The sequence below is a fragment of the Triturus cristatus genome, chromosome 4_2 (genome assembly GCF_964204655.1).
Source record: "Triturus cristatus chromosome 4_2, aTriCri1.1, whole genome shotgun sequence".
Classification (NCBI taxonomy): domain Eukaryota; kingdom Metazoa; phylum Chordata; class Amphibia; order Caudata; family Salamandridae; genus Triturus; species Triturus cristatus.
The window spans coordinates 671,914,377-671,934,461 of NC_140586.1; the positions used below are offsets into that span (position 1 = coordinate 671,914,377).

The 20,085-nt window shown below is 45.5% G+C and overlaps 1 protein-coding gene across 3 annotated transcripts in view; it reads left to right on the forward strand.

The window, feature by feature from the left end:
• The first annotated feature begins 538 nt into the window (after positions 1-538).
• Positions 539-20,085, forward strand: part of LOC146834882 (cytochrome P450 2J2-like) — a 630,312-nt gene continuing 610,765 nt past the window's right edge. For all 3 annotated transcript variants that reach the window (XM_085602487.1, XM_085602486.1, XM_085602485.1), the window contains exon 1: positions 539-853. In XM_085602487.1, coding sequence (XP_085458613.1) covers positions 644-853 — 210 coding nt within the window. In that variant the 5' untranslated portion in view covers positions 539-643. The remainder of the gene's footprint in view (positions 854-20,085) is intronic.

Here is a 20,085-nt window from a genome sequence, read left to right on the forward strand (position 1 = left end):
GAGGTGGAAGCTGGAGCCGGCCTCCAAATGCATGAGTCTCATTGGCAATGAGTGAGACTTGAGGTCTCTGGCAATCAATGAAGAAGCACTTTCCATTATAAAATAGCCAGACTTACTGGCTCTGCCTATGATAGCTTTTTTGTTTGAGGCACTTACTTTATAAAGGCATAAGTTCATGAATCAAATCTAATTGACATGAATCATGAAATATTATACAAAACCTTAATTTAATCAAAACAGGTATGAAATAAATATAGGTAATGTGGAAATCTTTGGCAGAAAATAGGTGCTTCAGGTGCCTCGTCCCTTATCATATACACGTATAGTGCTGACAGTCTGTGTCTTCTATTGCTCATTTGGGTTAATCTCCAAATTTTAATCAGTGCTCGCTATTAACTTTTTTCTTTTATAACTTTTATACTTCACTTTATACTTGTTTAGTGACATTTGGGGCTGGGCTGGCTTTGAGCTTATTTTGGCATGATTTGCGCTTGTTCTCTGGTTTCTTTTGTATTTGGGTTGAGCTGGTTTTGGAATTCAGCCCTGGCAGCAGCCGCGAGCTTGCTGCGTTAAGCACTCTGCATGCAGAATTTCAAGCCAGCTTTGGCAGTGTTCTCGTGATAGGGAATCTTCTTCAACAACTATGGAACTGTCCGTTTTCTCCGCTGTAACTCTCCTTCTGCAGCAGGCGACCGTCGCAAACGTCCTGCTGTTTTTAGCAATCTTCCTCCTGGTTGCCGATTACGTTAAAAGGAGGCCACCGAAGAATTTCCCCCCTGGACCCTTCTCCTGGCCCTTTATTGGATGTTTGCCGAGCTTTGACGTTCGGCAACTTGATGACGTAATGGGCAAGGTAAAGCTGTGAAAACAAATAAGAAGACTATTTGTAGTGGTCAGTGTTCGCATGTTCATGTCCTGTTTTGTTAATTTAAAGTATAGTACTTGTAGAACTGACTTTTATAGGGAAAAGTGATGCCATGAAAATTTTTAAAAGTCTGTGACGTGACTGCATGCTCCACTCGCGTGAGACGGGAAAACCAGACATGTCTTGAAGTATGTTGCTATGTACATTTCGTAGAATACCGATGGCGCTTCGATAATGCAAAAGTTTATTTAACAACAGGAAAGTTGTGGACTTGCAACCGTGATAATGATCCGTAGCTTCAGGAAAGTGTTTGTTGTTTGACACCCCCCTAATAAATGCATTCTTGGCTTTTTAGTTTAGAGCTGGGGACGCTGAGAAGGGTCTGCTGTGAGTGTTGCTGTTTCTCGTTCGTGGGTCAAAAATAAAATACAAAACATTGACCTTTCGTATATAACAGGAGAGAAACAGAAATAGATAAACATCTGGAGACTGCATTTCGAAATGAATTGAGATAAGCTGGAATCGATACAGGTTTCCCTGGTTGTTTATGTTGTGCATTGCTACGAAAACATTATATTTCGCAGGGTCTCCTTTTTCTTTTTTGTCAGATGTGCGCTGTACGGGCACTTTTTATGCTTGATTTAATAGACTATAGCATAGTTCCATCTATAGACTCTAGGCCATGTTAAGGGTTTACATAACTACTGACTTGCCTCTGAGGGGCATATTATCAAGCCAGGCGATAAAATTATCGCCGCTTTAGCGGCAGAAAACTGCCGCTAAAACGGCGATAATGGGTTTGATAATATGCTCTATGGAATTCCAATTGAAGCCCATGTTAGATGAGAAGAACATCTAACATGGGGGCATATTATCAACGGCCAGCGATAATTATCGCTGGCCGTTCGTTCATAGCGATAGAAAAATTATCGCCAGCTATCGCTGAATATTATCGCCATGATAACGCTATATTTACAACGCATAGCGCTATGGCGATAATATTTCAGCGATAGCGGTGTTTTCAATGGAACATCGCTGGTTTTCCAGCGATGTTCCATTGAAACAGCGATAACATTGCTGATAGGACCCTGTGGTCCTATAAGCATAATCCATATCCCATTAAAAGTATGCCTTAGTCAGGAATTTAACAGGTGTTAAATTCCTGAGTTAAGGCTGAGGTAGCGCGATTTATTTTATCGCTGCACCTCTTTGTTAATATCGCGAAGCTGCCTTCACGATATTAACATGTGTTGTTTTCACAGCCACGCCTCTTTTGCATCTCATTAGCGATGCGAGGCGAGGCTGTGAAAAAACGGGCTCTACATCAAGGAAACACGCGCTAGCGTGTCCTTGATGATATTGCGATATAATTATCGCCGCTTTTCGCCCAAAAACGGAAGCTAAAGCGGCGATAATTATATCGCCAGCCCTTGCTAATATGCCCCATAGTTTTTATTCCTGAACTTGCCATTAGCAAACCAAGGGGCATATTATCAAGCCAGGCGATAAAATTATCGCCTGGCCCAGCGATGTTCCATTGAAAACACCGCTATCGCTGAAATATTATCGCCATAGCGCTATGCGTGGTAAATATAGCGTTATCATAGCGATAATATTCAGCGATAGCTGGCGATAATTTATCTATCGCTATGAACGGCCAGCGATAATTATCGCTGGCCGTTGATAATATGCCCCTATCATATTTAGAAAATATCTGTCTGGGCTGTGATATAATCGGATGTGCTAAGGTGAAACATCTCCATTAGTTAAAGAAAAACCTTTTCTTGAAGTTTGAAGAGACTGCAGTATATTCTTATAGTATGTTTGCTGCACGATATACATGGCAAACGTTTTTCTGGTTTGCTCGTACAAAGGGGCATATTCACAAGGCAATATCGCTGCTTTAGCCGATAAAGCAGCGATATTTTTATCGCAATATTTACAAGCTGTCGCTAACAGCAGTTAGCGACAGATTATAGGCGAAAACTACACTTTTAAACATCTCTACTTCTGTCAGCGATAAATAACGCTAATTATATGCAAGGGAGGCATTCTATTGCAAAATCTGACGTTAATCCAAGATTTCCCTATTCACAAGGGTATTCCTTAATTGACCAAAAAACAGTGATATATATATAGATATCTCTGTTAAAGTTACTGATGCCCAAGTACTCGATGGCACGCATGTTATTGACCTTCAGCTAGATGAAAAGCAGTGTCAAACCTTAACTTACCACAGAGATTTCTGCAGGTACTTCACTGCCTTTTTTATTTTTATTGTTTTCTATAGCTCCGAAAAGGCCTAAAAGTGCCGTAGGGAGTGCTGGGGACGGGGCATAAAAGCAAACCGTAAATCGAGAGGGGTGTTGGGGGCATATTATCAAGCCAGGCGATAAAATTATCGCCGCTTTAGCGGCAGAAAACTGCCTACTCTGTGTGATGGAGGAACACTGAGGGAGCTACAGGACCTCAGATACTGTCATTCTTCAGGGATGCTACAGAATGTTTAAAAGAAATATATGTTATAGTGCCAGCATACAATAGGAATAACTAAGGGGCATATAACCAAGGGCCGGCGATACAATTATCGCCGCTTTAGCGTCCGTTTTTCGGGCGCAAAGCGTCGATAATTATATCGCATTATTTACAAGGACACGCTAGCGCGTGTTTCCTTGACTTAGCTCCCATTTTTCACACGCCTCGCCTCGCATCTATAATGAGATGCAAAGTAGGCATGGATGTGAAAACAACATGGGAAAATTTCACGAAGGCAGCTTCGCGATATGAACAACGAGGCGTAGCAATAATTTAAATTGCGCTAACTCTGCCTTAGCTCATGACTAAGGCATACCTAACATGGGAGGTGGATTGTGGGTCTAAGGCCATAGGGCCTATCATCAAGCGTATCACCGTTTTCCATGGAACATCGCTGGAAAACAAGCGATGTTCCATGGAAAACCCCGCTATTGCTGGAATATTTATCGCCATAGCGCTAAGCGTTGATAATACAGCGCTAGCTTGGCGATATATTCCAGTGATAGCCGGCGATAATTAAAAGCGCGCTAAGCGCGCTCAGCGATATTTATTGCCGGGGCTTGATAATATGCCCCTCACAGCGCTACACAAAAGCACATGGAATAATGTACCACAAATTAAAACAATGGCAGAATCCTTAACATTATGGTGGCATATTTACAAGGCGACGATAGAAAATTATCGCCGCTTTTCGGCCGAAAACGACTCAAAAGAATCACTAAATATGAATAGTATGGAATGGTTGTTAAAAGTCGATTGATTTAAGCCCACTTGGGCATGAATTTTTGGGCAAATGAATGAATTATTTGTATTCAAGTTAATTTGTTGAGCCGAGGTTTCAACAAATTATATAGTAAGTGTAAGCTCACTTGAGCGAAATAAGGATGTAATGCGCTGTGTTAACGAATCTCACTTGAGTTTTATTTATAATATATGAGTAAATTTACACAGGCTCTCGTTAATCTAAATGACTACGTTTGTCGTTTTGCATGCGGTATCAATAAAGCTTACTGAAGCTTAAATTTGCAATATACACAGCAGCGATAACATAGAGAATACAAGAATTAAATTGCCCCTGTGATACGAGTAATTTAAATTAACAAATTGCTCATTAGAAAAATTGTACAACCAAAGTATTATGCTTTCGAAAATATTTTGTGTGATTATGTTGCCATAAACTACGAGTCTGTTTTATGTCATTTAAAGTTGTAGTCACAATCTGCACGTGTTGCACTTTAAAAAATGGCCGCGTTTTACAATACTTGTACCAGTGAGCAAGACTGCTTGGCAGTCGAAACGCGTTTCGTGGCGGCAGAAGAATAAATGTTTGAACCCGCACATGGCGTCGTCATCGTTTTTTGAAATATTTGTTTAACTCGCTTCGAGGAGTCTAAATCGACGACGCAACTCTCGCTTTAGAGTGGCAGAGAATACCCGAGGAGTACGAAAGGAATTTGAAACGTTTGCCACCCCCCAACGCCGTGAGGCTGAGAAGCCGAGGACGGAAGCAAGATCAGCGCCGGAATACGAGAAAACTAATCTGCGAGTCGGAGGACTTGAAGTTACGTGATCCGGGTGCCGGGTGAGGCTGACTGCACAGTAACGGTGGGGGAGAGAGTGAAGCTTGTATACCACAGTGACACAACACAGAGGGTTACAGCGGTTGCGGTATAAGCGAGTTCGCTTGTATATTGTTAGAAATGTCTGCCGCAGAAGTAAAGGGGCGCGAAGAGGCAGCGCTTGAAGTGTTCAACAATATTTGTATAAATCAGAGTGGTCCAGCTGGGTCCAGCAGCAGTGGCAAGAATGAAACGAATTTGACAACACGTCTAAAAAGATTAGAAATGCTGCAACGATCTGAACTTTCTAAATGGTGGCAGTCGAAGTCCCTGCAGAGATACCTCGAAGTCCAACTATTGCCTAGAGGGTTAAGAATAATGGTGGCACCAAGCTATGAGGAACCCAACCCAGAGATGCGAAAAGAATGGGCTGCGAACAACAATGAGGCCTCTCGTAGAATGTTAGGAACACTAATTAAGTATGCCGACATAGACAGAAAGAAAATCCTGGCAGAAATAGAGCTAATAGTGGAAGGCTTAAGCAAAGAAGAAAACCAAGAAGCCATCAAACAATTTAAAAGCGAAATAAAAGAAAGACTAAAGAAACTGGAAGTCTCAATAAAATAACGTAAAGCTCAGAAGTTTTTAAGAGACAAGCAAGACTACGATCGAGGTCAGATCTATACTTTCGCCAGAAAGTTTGACACCATTAGGAAACAAAAACTGGGAAAGGCAAGCAGAGTGGGCCCAGAACCTCAGTCAGAACAAAGCAGCCTTCAAAGTTCTGAAATTGATACGGACTTAGAAGAGGAAGTAAATGCTCAGAGATTAGTACCTACAATAATCGATGAACTTGATTTTTTACGCGAAGAAAGGAAATACAATTTGCATCAAAGGCCACCAATACAAGGTACAATCACAGCAAGAGGAAGAGGCAGAGGTCGAAGAGGCAGAAGGGGGCAGCCTGCAGGAGGCAAAGGATCGAAGAAGCTAATAACAAAGGAATAGAAGAAAATAAAGAAACAACGATCATAAATTTGACGGACACCATACTTACTAAAGACGTACAGGAAATTTTGAAATTAGGACTATCATTCTGCCCAGAAGCAGATTTGGATTATGTGCAAACACGTATCGACTTATTCAAATTCATCAGAGTGCTAAAGCTAAAAAAACATTTTCTATCCAACCCATCATTAAGATGTAAGCAAGTGGGATTAACAACAGAAAGTGTAGATAATCTTGCAGTGGGAGATATGAACTTACTAATGGAAATGAAAGCCATGGAGGCAGAAAACGATGATGAGGCCATTCGCAGTGCTGCAGAGATTGCGCAGGAAGAAAACATCGATATATATCAAGATGCACCAACGGGATTTAGAAGGAGTTCAAAATTTACTCCGATAACTACAAGAGATGTGACTGATGTATATAATGATCTGGTTTTGAATGAATTGAAGAAATTAGGCAAATATTCATATCAGAACTTTAATAAATCAAGTAACAACAAGCAGAAAACTTATCATGCCCTAATTAAGAAATTGTCTTCATGTGATAACTGTATAGTACGTAATGCAGATAAAGGAGGCAATATTGTCTTATGGGGAAAAAAGCAATATCTAACAGAAGCATACAAACAGTTGAACAACAAAAACTGTTATGTAAGGGTTGAGGAGCAAGTTATGCTGTTGAGCAACAACCAATTTAATGATGAGTTAAAGAATTGGTATGACCAAATCCTGTTGAATCATGATGAGTTTATGTTTTTGAAAATAGATCAACCTGTCACTCCGATATTTTATCTAATCCCCAAAGTGCATAAAGATTTGAAAAATCCTCCTGGCCGCCCAATAATTTCAGCTATGGGCAGTGCATTAGAGAACACATCCAAGTTTGTAGATTCATTTCTGAATCCCCTAGTCAAAACACTCCCTTCGTACATACAGGATACAGGAGATTTCCTGAGGAGGATATATGATCTTCCTTGGGAAGATGATTACTTACTAGTAACTATCGATGTGTCAACACTTTACACCAGCATCAGGCACACAGACGGCCTGAGAGCAGTGGGGCACTTTCTCGATACCAGATCAATTAAACTCTGGGTCCATACCCAGATGATAATTAGGATGATTGAAAAATGTCTGAGCAGTAATTTCTTTATTTTTGAAGGGCAACTCTTCCACCAGACATGTGGTACTGCGATGGGCACCTGCTTCGCCCCCAGCTATGCGAATTTGCATATGGGCTGGTGGGAGGAGCAGGTGATCAGAGTGCAGTACCACAGAGAATGGGACAACCATATAATGCATTGGAGTCGGTTCATTGACGACCTATTTCTGGTGTGGAGGGGTACTGAAGAAGAAGTCAAATTGTTCATAGTCCAAATTCAAAGAAATGATTTGAATCTGAACTTTGCAAGTGAAATTAGTAATGTAAGTGTTAATTTCCTTGATTTAACAGTTTACATTGACAATGGGAAAGTTGAGACTAAACTGTTCAGGAAACCTACCTCCGGTAATACCCTGTTGCACGCCCATAGTTTCCATCCTGTAAATTTAAAGAGGAGCATTCCTTATGGAGAGAGCCTTAGAGTTAGGCGAAACTGTAGTGCACCAGAAGAATGCAGGAGGGAATTAGATACATTGACTAGAAGATTTAAAAGTAGAGGTTATCCAGACGCTTGGATAGACAATGGTGTGAACAAATCATTGAAGAAGAAAAGAGAGGAAGTCTTGTTTGATACCAATAAGAAGACTAGTAAAAATAATGATAATCAATGTAGGTTCATCACTACTTTTAGCAGGCAACATGATGATGTGAGAAGAATACTGAATAAACATTGGCACGTAATAAGAAATGATCGTCTGCTTGGTAAACAAGTTGCTAAGAGACCGCAGATCACTTTCCGAAAGGCTAAATCCTTCAAACAGGCACTAGTAAGTAATACAATGAGAAAGCAGCCAGTTAAAACAACTTGGTTAAGCAATAAGCAAGGTTTCATCAAGTGCACCAAATGCAAGGCTTGTACTTATGGAATTAACATGTCACAATACAAAGTAGGCCTTACAAATGTGATGAGGAAGATTAAAGGCCGATATACCTGCAAAACAGATCATGCAATCTACGTACTGCAGTGCCCTTGTGGCCTGCACTACGTGGGCAGCACGATTCTCGAAGTTCACAAGCGGGTGGTCTTGCAGCATTTGAGGGCGATCAAGAATAGGGATAGGTCATACCCAGTAGCCCGGCACTTTGAGAAAATCCACAATCAAGACACCAAAGGGCTAACTTACTATGTGATCGACTCGGTAAAAGCAAATGTAAGAAGAGGCAATAGAGTCAAGAAACTGCGGAGACTTGAGTCTCGATATATTATAGAGTTGAATTCTAAACAACCTGAAGGCCTGAACATGGAGGAAGATTTACACACTCACTTATAGTTAGCAATAGTCAAGCGTTGCCTTTGAAAAGCATGTTTTAATTAAGAAGAGAGAGAGAGAAACTTGACAGACTCAAAAGAATCACTAAATATGAATAGTATGGAATGGTTGTTAAAAGTCGATTGATTTAAGCCCACTTGGGCATGAATTTTTGGGCAAATGAATGAATTATTTGTATTCAAGTTAATTTGTTGAGCCGAGGTTTCAACAAATTATATAGTAAGTGTAAGCTCACTTGAGCGAAATAAGGATGTAATGCGCTGTGTTAACGAATCTCACTTGAGTTTTATTTATAATATATGAGTAAATTTACACAGGCTCTCGTTAATCTAAATGACTACGTTTGTCGTTTTGCATGCGGTATCAATAAAGCTTACTGAAGCTTGAATTTGCAATATACAAAGCAGCGATAACATAGAGAATACAAGAATTAAATTGCCCCTTTGATACGAGTAATTTAAATTAACAAATTGCTCATTAGAAAAATTGTACAACTAAAGTATTATGCTTTAGAAAATATTTTGTGTGATTATGTTGCCATAAACTAGGAGTCTGTTCTTTATGTCATTTAAAGTTGTAGTCACAATCTGCACGTGTTGCACTTTAAAAAATGGCTGCGTTTTACAATACTTGTACCAGTGAGCAAGACTGCTTGGCAGTCGAAACGCGTTTGGCGGCGGCAGAGGAATAGATGTTTGAACCCGCACATGGCGTCGTCATCGTTTTTTGAAATATATATATATATATGATCAGCCACAATTATTGTGAGTATTAACAAGGACTTCCTTTTTGCATATCAATACTTCAACGGTGCACTCTGGGACTTGTATTTTGCACTGAAGTCACGTGAGATGAAAAGAACTTAAAAGCACGCAGGTGCGCATTGAGCCTTTATTCATTTTCCTTCTGCCTGTGAGCAAGGCCGGATGAGGCTGAAACGTTAGGAAATCAGGAGGAAACTGCAGTGCACAGACTTGGAATAAATGCGGTTTGCTGCCAGTATTGGGCCTCTAATGTTTTTTGTGTTGATTGGATGGGCTGCTCCGTGCCCATTGTTCCAGAGGCCGCCCTGCAGGGTCGGGGGTCCTGGTAACGAGAGACTTTGTGTGTTGGTATTTATTGAGGGACATGACCCACACACGCTTCCTACCTACTGAGGAATGCCATTGTGGCGAAAAGGTTTGCGTGATGGAAGGGATTCGTGATGAAGCATTTCATCAGCGATCGTGCTGGCTGGAGGTTGCTTTATCTCTCGTCACAACTTACTCACCTGCCTTCCAACAGAACGAACAGCACGAGTAGCACCGTTGTACAAAGATCAGCCACAATTATTGTGAGTATTAACAAGGACTTCCTTTTTGCATATCAATACTTCAACGGTGCACTCTGGGACTTGTATTTTGCACTGAAGTCACATGAGATGAAAAGAACTTAAAAGCACGCAGGTGCACATTGAGCCTTTATTCATTTTCCTTCTGCCTGTGAGCAAGGCCGGATGAGGCTGAAACGTTAGGAAATCAGGAGGAAACTGCAGTGCACAGACTTGGAATAAATGCGGTTTGCTGCCAGTATTGGGCCTCTAATGTTTTTTGTGTTGATTGGATGGGCTGCTCCGTGCCCATTGTTCCAGAGGCCGCCCTGCAGGGTCGGGGGTCCCGGTAACGAGAGACTTTGTGTGTTGGTATTTATTGAGGGACATGACCCACACACGCTTCCTACCTACTGAGGAATGCCATTGTGGCGAAAAGGTTTGCGTGATGGAAGGGATTCGTGATGAAGCATTTCATCAGCGATCGTGCTGGCTGGAGGTTGCTTTATCTCTCGTCACAACTTACTCACCTGCCTTCCAACAGAACGAACAGCACGAGTAGCACCGTTGTACAAAGATCAGCCACAATTATTGTGAGTATTAACAAGGACTTCCTTTTTGCATATCAATACTTCAACGGTGCACTCTGGGACTTGTATTTTGCACTGAAGTCACGTGAGATGAAAAGAACTTAAAAGCACGCAGGTGCGCATTGAGCCTTTATTCATTTTCCTTCTGCCTGTGAGCAAGGCCGGATGAGGCTGAAACGTTAGGAAATCAGGAGGAAACTGCAGTGCACAGACTTGGAATAAATGCGGTTTGCTGCCAGTATTGGGCCTCTAATGTTTTTTGTGTTGATTGGATGGGCTGCTCCGTGCCCATTGTTCCAGAGGCCGCCCTGCAGGGTCGGGGGTCCCGGTAACGAGAGACTTTGTGTGTTGGTATTTATTGAGGGACATGACCCACACACGCTTCCTACCTACTGAGGAATGCCATTGTGGCGAAAAGGTTTGCGTGATGGAAGGGATTCGTGATGAAGCATTTCATCAGCGATCGTGCTGGCTGGAGGTTGCTTTATCTCTCGTCACAACTTACTCACCTGCCTTCCAACAGAACGAACAGCACGAGTAGCACCGTTGTACAAAGATCAGCCACAATTATTGTGAGTATTAACAAGGACTTCCTTTTTGCATATCAATACTTCAACGGTGCACTCTGGGACTTGTATTTTGCACTGAAGTCACGTGAGATGAAAAGAACTTAAAAGCACGCAGGTGCGCATTGAGCCTTTATTCATTTTCCTTCTGCCTGTGAGCAAGGCCGGATGAGGCTGAAACGTTAGGAAATCAGGAGGAAACTGCAGTGCACAGACTTGGAATAAATGCGGTTTGCTGCCAGTATTGGGCCTCTAATGTTTTTTGTGTTGATTGGATGGGCTGCTCCGTGCCCATTGTTCCAGAGGCCGCCCTGCAGGGTCGGGGGTCCCGGTAACGAGAGACTTTGTGTGTTGGTATTTATTGAGGGACATGACCCACACACGCTTCCTACCTACTGAGGAATGCCATTGTGGCGAAAAGGTTTGCGTGATGGAAGGGATTCGTGATGAAGCATTTCATCAGCGATCGTGCTGGCTGGAGGTTGCTTTATCTCTCGTCACAACTTACTCACCTGCCTTCCAACAGAACGAACAGCACGAGTAGCACCGTTGTACAAAGATCAGCCACAATTATTGTGAGTATTAACAAGGACTTCCTTTTTGCATATCAATACTTCAACGGTGCACTCTGGGACTTGTATTTTGCACTGAAGTCACGTGAGATGAAAAGAACTTAAAAGCACGCAGGTGCGCATTGAGCCTTTATTCATTTTCCTTCTGCCTGTGAGCAAGGCCGGATGAGGCTGAAACGTTAGGAAATCAGGAGGAAACTGCAGTGCACAGACTTGGAATAAATGCGGTTTGCTGCCAGTATTGGGCCTCTAATGTTTTTTGTGTTGATTGGATGGGCTGCTCCGTGCCCATTGTTCCAGAGGCCGCCCTGCAGGGTCGGGGGTCTCGGTAACGAGAGACTTTGTGTGTTGGTATTTATTGAGGGACATGACCCACACACGCTTCCTACCTACTGAGGAATGCCATTGTGGCGAAAAGGTTTGCGTGATGGAAGGGATTCGTGATGAAGCATTTCATCAGCGATCGTGCTGGCTGGAGGTTGCTTTATCTCTCGTCACAACTTACTCACCTGCCTTCCAACAGAACGAACAGCACGAGTAGCACCGTTGTACAAAGATCAGCCACAATTATTGTGAGTATTAACAAGGACTTCCTTTTTGCATATCAATACTTCAACGGTGCACTCTGGGACTTGTATTTTGCACTGAAGTCACGTGAGATGAAAAGAACTTAAAAGCACGCAGGTGCGCATTGAGCCTTTATTCATTTTCCTTCTGCCTGTGAGCAAGGCCGGATGAGGCTGAAACGTTAGGAAATCAGGAGGAAACTGCAGTGCACAGACTTGGAATAAATGCGGTTTGCTGCCAGTATTGGGCCTCTAATGTTTTTTGTGTTGATTGGATGGGCTGCTCCGTGCCCATTGTTCCAGAGGCCGCCCTGCAGGGTCGGGGGTCCCGGTAACAAGAGACTTTGTGTGTTGGTATTTATTGAGGGACATGACCCACACACGCTTCCTACCTACTGAGGAATGCCATTGTGGCGAAAAGGTTTGCGTGATGGAAGGGATTCGTGATGAAGCATTTCATCAGCGATCGTGCTGGCTGGAGGTTGCTTTATCTCTCGTCACAACTTACTCACCTGCCTTCCAACAGAACGAACAGCACGAGTAGCACCGTTGTACAAAGATCAGCCACAATTATTGTGAGTATTAACAAGGACTTCCTTTTTGCATATCAATACTTCAACGGTGCACTCTGGGACTTGTATTTTGCACTGAAGTCACGTGAGATGAAAAGAACTTAAAAGCATGCAGGTGCGCATTGAGCCTTTATTCATTTTCCTTCTGCCTGTGAGCAAGGCCGGATGAGGCTGAAACGTTAGGAAATCAGGAGGAAACTGCAGTGCACAGACTTGGAATAAATGCGGTTTGCTGCCAGTATTGGGCCTCTAATGTTTTTTGTGTTGATTGGATGGGCTGCTCCGTGCCCATTGTTCCAGAGGCTGCCCTGCAGGGTCGGGGGTCCCGGTAACGAGAGACTTTGTGTGTTGGTATTTATTGAGGGACATGACCCACACACGCTTCCTACCTACTGAGGAATGCCATGGTGGCGAAAAGGTTTGCGTGATGGAAGGGATTCGTGATGAAGCATTTCATCAGCGATCGTGCTGGCTGGAGGTTGCTTTATCTCTCGTCACAACTTACTCCCCTGCCTTCCAACAGAACGAACAGCACGAGTAGCACCGTTGTACAAAGATCAGCCACAATTATTGTGAGTATTAACAAGGACTTCCTTTTTGCATATCAATACTTCAACGGTGCACTCTGGGACTTGTATTTTGCACTGAAGTCACGTGAGATGAAAAGAACTTAAAAGCACGCAGGTGCGCATTGAGCCTTTATTCATTTTCCTTCTGCCTGTGAGCAAGGCCGGATGAGGCTGAAACGTTAGGAAATCAGGAGGAAACTGCAGTGCACAGACTTGGAATAAATGCGGTTTGCTGCCAGTATTGGGCCTCTAATGTTTTTTGTGTTGATTGGATGGGCTGCTCCGTGCCCATTGTTCCAGAGGCCGCCCTGCAGGGTCGGGGGTCCCGGTAACGAGAGACTTTGTGTGTTGGTATTTATTGAGGGACATGACCCACACACGCTTCCTACCTACTGAGGAATGCCATTGTGGCGAAAAGGTTTGCGTGATGGAAGGGATTCGTGATGAAGCATTTCATCAGCGATCGTGCTGGCTGGAGGTTGCTTTATCTCTCTTCACAACTTACTCACCTGCCTTCCAACAGAACGAACAGCACGAGTAGCACCGTTGTACAAAGATCAGCCACAATTATTGTGAGTATTAACAAGGACTTCCTTTTTGCATATCAATACTTCAACGGTGCACTCTGGGACTTGTCGCCAGTAGGTAGTTATAGTTAGGACCTATTATCCATAAGAAATCCGCAACATTCTATTTAGAATAACTTTGGCGCCGGTTGACGAATCTTCACAAAATATTCAAAACATATGGCCCGATCCGGTCCGCTCTCATCCTGAAAGTCTCGGGGTGATTCTTCAAGCGGGGGCCGAGAAAAAAGGGGGGTCCCAAACGTGTTTTCCCCATGCAATTTTCCATAGGGACCTTTAGTCGCAGCTACAGCCCGAACTGCTGAACGGAATTACACCAAATTTGGCAGAAAGGTAGACCTTGGTTCAGAGCCTTTTGCTTAAATGGTGTAAATCCGTTCAGTAGTTCCTGAGAAAATCAAAAGTAAAATCACATATATATCTGGGCGGAGCCTAACCACACATCTCATCGTGAGATCTGATTGGCAGTCAGCACTTCATCCAAGAAGTGTTGGCAGCCATCTTGGGATCAATATACATGATAGCACCTCATTAAAAAGCATTGAAGTTAATAGACGTTTTTAAGACTTTAGTTACATTATAAATCATTTGTTGATGGCACCATACTCATTTTAGGAATTGTGGTGTGTTCTAAGGTGATTTTACCATGTGAAAACGCCTTCTGCTGGGATATCATGAATCATGTTTGAGAGAAAAATATTTTGTCATGCTTTTCCCACAGAGGTTGGAAGGTGATCTAGAAGCTAAACTGAGAGCATATTTTCTGTAAATTCACATTATCTTTCTCAGTCATGTGAGAATTAAGTCTGACATTCTCAGTAAAACATGTACATCCAACAAGGGCAGAGACTGTCAGTTGATTCCTTTGTGTTCTACTGCAGCTTCCCAGAGTGTTCCAAAGAACAACTAGAGCGCTAACAGTCCTACTTATGACAAACGTATGGCACACCTGAAGCCATCTTGATTGGAATAAAGTGGTAACTCTTAACACATTTAATTTAAAAAGGAACAAAATGAGGGGGTTCATTTTGCCATAGAAAGTATGATTAGTGCTGCAGAAAGAAAAATTAGGGCACATTTTGAGTGAATTCTCAAATCCTCTTCTATTTCATGAAAGAATTCTGACATGCAGACTGAAACATGCACTTTGAATACCAGCAGCAGACTTTCCTGGTGAGCAGTAGCTTTACTACAGTGATCTAATGAGCAGCTAGAGTGCTAACATTCTGAATTCATGGCAAATATGTGACACATCTGAATGCCTTCTTGATGGAACCAAAGTAAACAAGCATTGAAAATGCAATAGGTCTCGCCCTCGTTTAAGTTAAAGCAATTCTGTTTGTAGTACTGTGGCTTTTTAGCTTTGCATTCATTCGTGTTTTTCAAACTTTCATGTACATAACATGCATATGCATGCATGTATGTATATGTATATGTATGCATGCATTTATATTTTTATTTATATAGATATGCAGATTATATATATGTTTATATATGTATGTATATATGTTAGAGTCGGGGATCTCTGGTTGGCGCAAGGTTGCCCTTGTGTCAAGCAGGAACCCTCTCCTCCACGTCAGGGCGCAGGATAACCCCTCGCGAATGACCCTTGCTCACCCTCTAGGTGCGTGGCGTGAGCAGCCAAGGCGATTCCTCAGGCGTTGGTGGTTAAGCACTTACAATCGTACACACAGTAAATACATCAATCCCCCCAGAAACGGACACCAGACTTGGATATATATAAAAATACGATTCTTTATGTAAAAATAGGTATATATATCTCAGCAGACTTATCACAAGACCAATAACGTTTTCGCTATGCCAACAGGTTGTAAAGCGGGCAAATGTTCGTTGTTCGTCGCTTCAAATGGATACTTTGTAGTCTCTTGCAAATGTTACTTGTGGTTCCAGTACTCACAGAGATCGACTCCTGCGAACGGGGAAATAAGGCGTTGCGGGCCCTGAGCCCGATACTGGAACTTCTTTCGTGAGGGGGAGAGTCGGCACAGGTCGGTGCGACTCTCAGCTTGAGAAGTGTTCTTGGGTCCTCAATCAGCAGGTGTGGGCACGTAGGCAGGCGCGGCCAGCGACCCTTTAGCACGGCGGTGCAGGAGGGTCTCCACAGCGGGGGCGGCGCGGCCTGAGATGTCCGGGGATAGCGAAGCGGGGTCGCAGGGCACGGTTAGTGCAGCTGGGTGACCCGGCGTAGATCACAGTCGTCGGACGGCTTCCGGCGGGAGGGGTGATAGCGCGGTCAGCGCGCTCCAGTAGCAGGCGGTGACAGGGATGCAGGCGGCCTGGCCCGGGAACAGAGAGCGGCTCGGGACGGAGCGGGGCTCTCACGGGTGGGAGGCAGGCGAGCTTCTGAGTGTCACGGCCCTAGGAGGGGCGATGAGGGGCGCAGTCTCTTTTCCAGCGGGATGCCCACACGGCTCGAATTGGAGGATGAGCAAGAAGCACAGAGAACCCACTGTTCCTGGGGTTCAGTTCAGGGGGCAAGCTCAGATCAAGCCCTTGGAGAATATTCAAGCACAAAGTAGCAAAGTCTTTTCAGTAAGTCTCTTCCTCTCCTTTCTCAGCAAGGCAAGCAGCAGGCCAGCTCCTCCAGCGTCTTCTTCTCCTTCTAGTCGGGCAGAGGTTCTTTGTGGTAAACAGGATTCTGCTTTCTTAGGAGCCAGGCTCCTACTTTTATACCATGATTCTTTTGTTCTTTAGCGCCAGGGGGCCTAGGCCTGGCTCAGTCCAGTTCTGGAGCACTTTGTTATGGTGACTCTGCGCTTTCCTTTCAGCAGCAGGGCAGAGACATCAGCCGCCCCACAGGGGGTGGCGCCGGCTTTGTGGTGGCAGAGCACAGGTCTATTCACGAGTCAAGGTGTACTCCTCCCACCCATCCAGGTGTCACCTCTCTACCCACCACCTGGCAGCCATCCTGTCTCTGGGGATTCCCCAACCCTGCTCCTTACTGTTGCCAGGCAGAACACATACACACAGCAGAGGCGGACTGAGATGGTCAGGTCAGTAAATACTAACTTTCTAAAAGTAGTATTTACAAACCCAGGATATTAAAATAAACTTGACTACCAGAAGTATTTTATCATCCTGAGTTCAGGCATACTAAACTTGACACTTCTACCATGCTCTCTGAGTCCACTGGGGTCACAGCGTTGGCATGATCCCGGCAGCCCATTCTGGCCTATGGAGAGCAGGTAGCCTTCAATAGTGAAGAACGGAAATGGCTGTAATTCACTACTAAGACATGCCGCACACATCAGGGCCTGTCCTACCTTATGCCTACAATGCACCCTGCCTTTGGGCCTACCAGAGGGGTGGGTAATATGTAGGTAAGGGAAGGTTTAGGGACTGGCAAGTAGGGGCACTTGCGTAGTCAGCGCTACGGTCCTGGACCGCGCACAGGGTCTGCGGTGGCAGACCCTAGACACACTTTACAAGGCCGCTTTTTGTGGGTGGCGCAACCAGCGCTGCAAGCCCACCAGCAGCATTGGCATTCACAAGCCCTGGCACCCCTGGTGCACTCTACTGGGGACAGACAGTGAATCCAATAAACCAATCATGGACACCAATTACAGGTACACTTTACCTAGGGAGTACTTGCACTGCGGCACGGATTAGCCGTGGCGCAGTGCCCTGAGCGGACAACACCAGCCAAACAATCGAGGCACACCATCAAAAAGTGGAAGGGAAACTCACGCCAAGGTGCCAGGTCTAACACGTGTCCCCTCCAGCTGAAATGTGGGGAGAACTACCCTTGCCCAGGGGGTTCCTCGTCACTAAGGCGGAAATACCTGGACAGACCGTCAGCGTTGGCGTGATCTGTACCAGGACGGTGTTCCACCGTAAAGTCCATACCCTGTAGGGAGATGGACCACCTCAACAGCTTCGGGTTTTCACCCCTCATTTGCATCAACCATCTGAGGGGCCTGTGGTCCGTCTGAACCCGGAAGTGAGACCCAAACAAGTAGGGTCTTAGCTTCTTCAGCGCCCAGACCACAGCAAATGCTTCTCGCTCAATTGCACTCCACCTACTTTCCCGTGGAAGTAACCTCCTACTGATGAAGGCTACGGGTTGGTCCCAGCCCTCCTCAGTCATCTGTGAGAGAACAGCCCCTACACCATGCTCTGAAGCGTCTGTCTGTACTAGGAATTCCTTGGAGAAGTCAGGGGCCAGGAGCACGGGCGCCGTGCACATGGCCGTCTTCAGGGTGTCGAAAGCTTTCTGACAGGTGTCAGTCCAAATCACGTTCCTGGGCTGCTTCTTAGAAGTCAGCTCTGTCAAGGGGGCAACGATCGTTCCATAGCCCTTGACAAACCTCCTGTAGTACCCAGTGAGCCCGAGGAAGGCCCTCACTGCGGTCTGCGTCTTGGGGGGTTCCCAAGCCAGGATGGTCTCGATTTTGGGTTGCAAGGGTGCCACCTTGCCACTCCCCACTTGGTGTCCCAAGTACACCACGGAACCCTGCCCGATCTGACACTTGCTTGCCTTGATCGTGAGGCCTGCTCGGCGCAGAGCCATCAACACTTCCCAGAGGTGGCGCAGGTGTTCGGGCCAGGTGGCACTGAACACTGCGATGTCATCCAGGTAGGCGGCACTGAACGCATCCAGCCCAACCAGTACCTGGTTGACCAACCTCTGAAAGGTGGCAGGGGCATTCTTCATCCCAAATGGCATGACTCGGAACTGGAAGTGCCCATCTGGTGTAGAGAATGCGGACCTCTCTTTGGCCCCATCGGTCAAGGCGATCTGCCAGTACCCAGACGTTAAATCAAACGTGCTGAGGAACCGGGCAGCCCCCAGCCGATCAATGAGCTCATCAGCTCTGGGGATGGGGTGCGCGTCAGTCTTCGTTACTGAATTGAGTCCTCTGTAGTCCACACAGAACCGGAGTTCAGGTGTGGCTCCCGGCGCAGCAGCTTTGGGGACCAAGACCACGGGGCTGGACCAAGGACTGCTGGAGGACTCAACCACCCCTAGCGCAAGCATTTTGGAGACCTCCTCCTTAATGCAAGCTCTGACCCTGTCAGTTACCCTGTAAGCCTTGTGCTTCACAGGTAAACTGTCTCCTGTGTCCACATCATGGACGCACCAATCTGTGACACCAGGAACCAGGGAGAATCGGTCGGAAAACTGTCCCAGCAAGTGGCGGCAATCTTCCTGTTGTTCGGGCGTCAGGGTGGGTGAGAGGTTAACTCCATCCACTGACCCATCTTTCTCAGAGGCCACTAAGAGGTCAGGAAGAGGCTCGGTCTCCTCTTCCATTCCATCATCAGTGGCCAGCAGCATGCCCACTTCGGTCCTCTCTAAGTGGGGCTTAAGGCGGTTAACATGTAGGACCCTCAAAGGGTTCCTGGGAGTCTGCATGTCCACCAAGTAGGTGATAGGACTTTTGCGCTCCACAACCTCAAATGGACCTGTCCACTTATCCTGAAGTGCACAAGGCTCCACTGGGGCCAAGACCCACACCTTTTGTCCAGGTTGAAGCTCTACCAGAGTGGCATTCCGGTCGTACCACCGCTTCATCTCCTCCTGGCTGGCTTCCAGATTTGCCTCAGCAAGTTGCCTGAAACGCCGAGTCTGGTTTCGGAAGGCCAGCATGTAACTATATACATTCTGGGGAGGTTTCCTGGGAGATTGCTCCCAGCCTTCCTTCACCAAACTCAGAGGTCCTCTTACCGGGTGACCATACAGAAGCTCAAAGGGGCTGAACCCTAGAGACTTCTGCGGCACCTCTCGGTAAGCGAAGAGCAGGCATGGCAAGAGGACGTCCCACTTACGCCTCATTGGACCGTCCAGGCCCATGATCATGCCTTTGAGGGTTCGGTTGAATCTCTCAACCAACCCATTTCCTTGGGGGTGGTAAGGAGTGGTGAACTTGTAAGTTACCCCACACTCCTTCCACAGGGATTTCATATATGTGGATATGAAATTGGTCCCCCTGTCGCTCACCACCTCTAGAGGGAATCCCACTCGGGAGAAAATTCCCATCAGTGCCCGTCCCACCACGGGGGCCGTCACTGTTCTCAGAGGGATGGCTTCAGGGTACCGGGTGGCATGGTCCACCAAGACCAGGATGAACCTGTTGCCCAGGGCTGTCTTGGGGTCCAGAGGCCCCACAATATCAATACCCACTCGTTGGAATGGCGTACCGACCACAGGGAAAGGTTGCAGAGGAGCCTTATGCTTCCCTCCGCTCTTACCACTTGCCTGGCCAGTCTGACAGGTTCTGCAGTAGGAATCTGAATTCTTATGCATTTGGGGCCAGTAAAAGTGGGTGACAAGCCTGTCATAGGTCTTGTCCATCCCCAAATGTCCTGCTAACGGCACATCGTGAGCCAG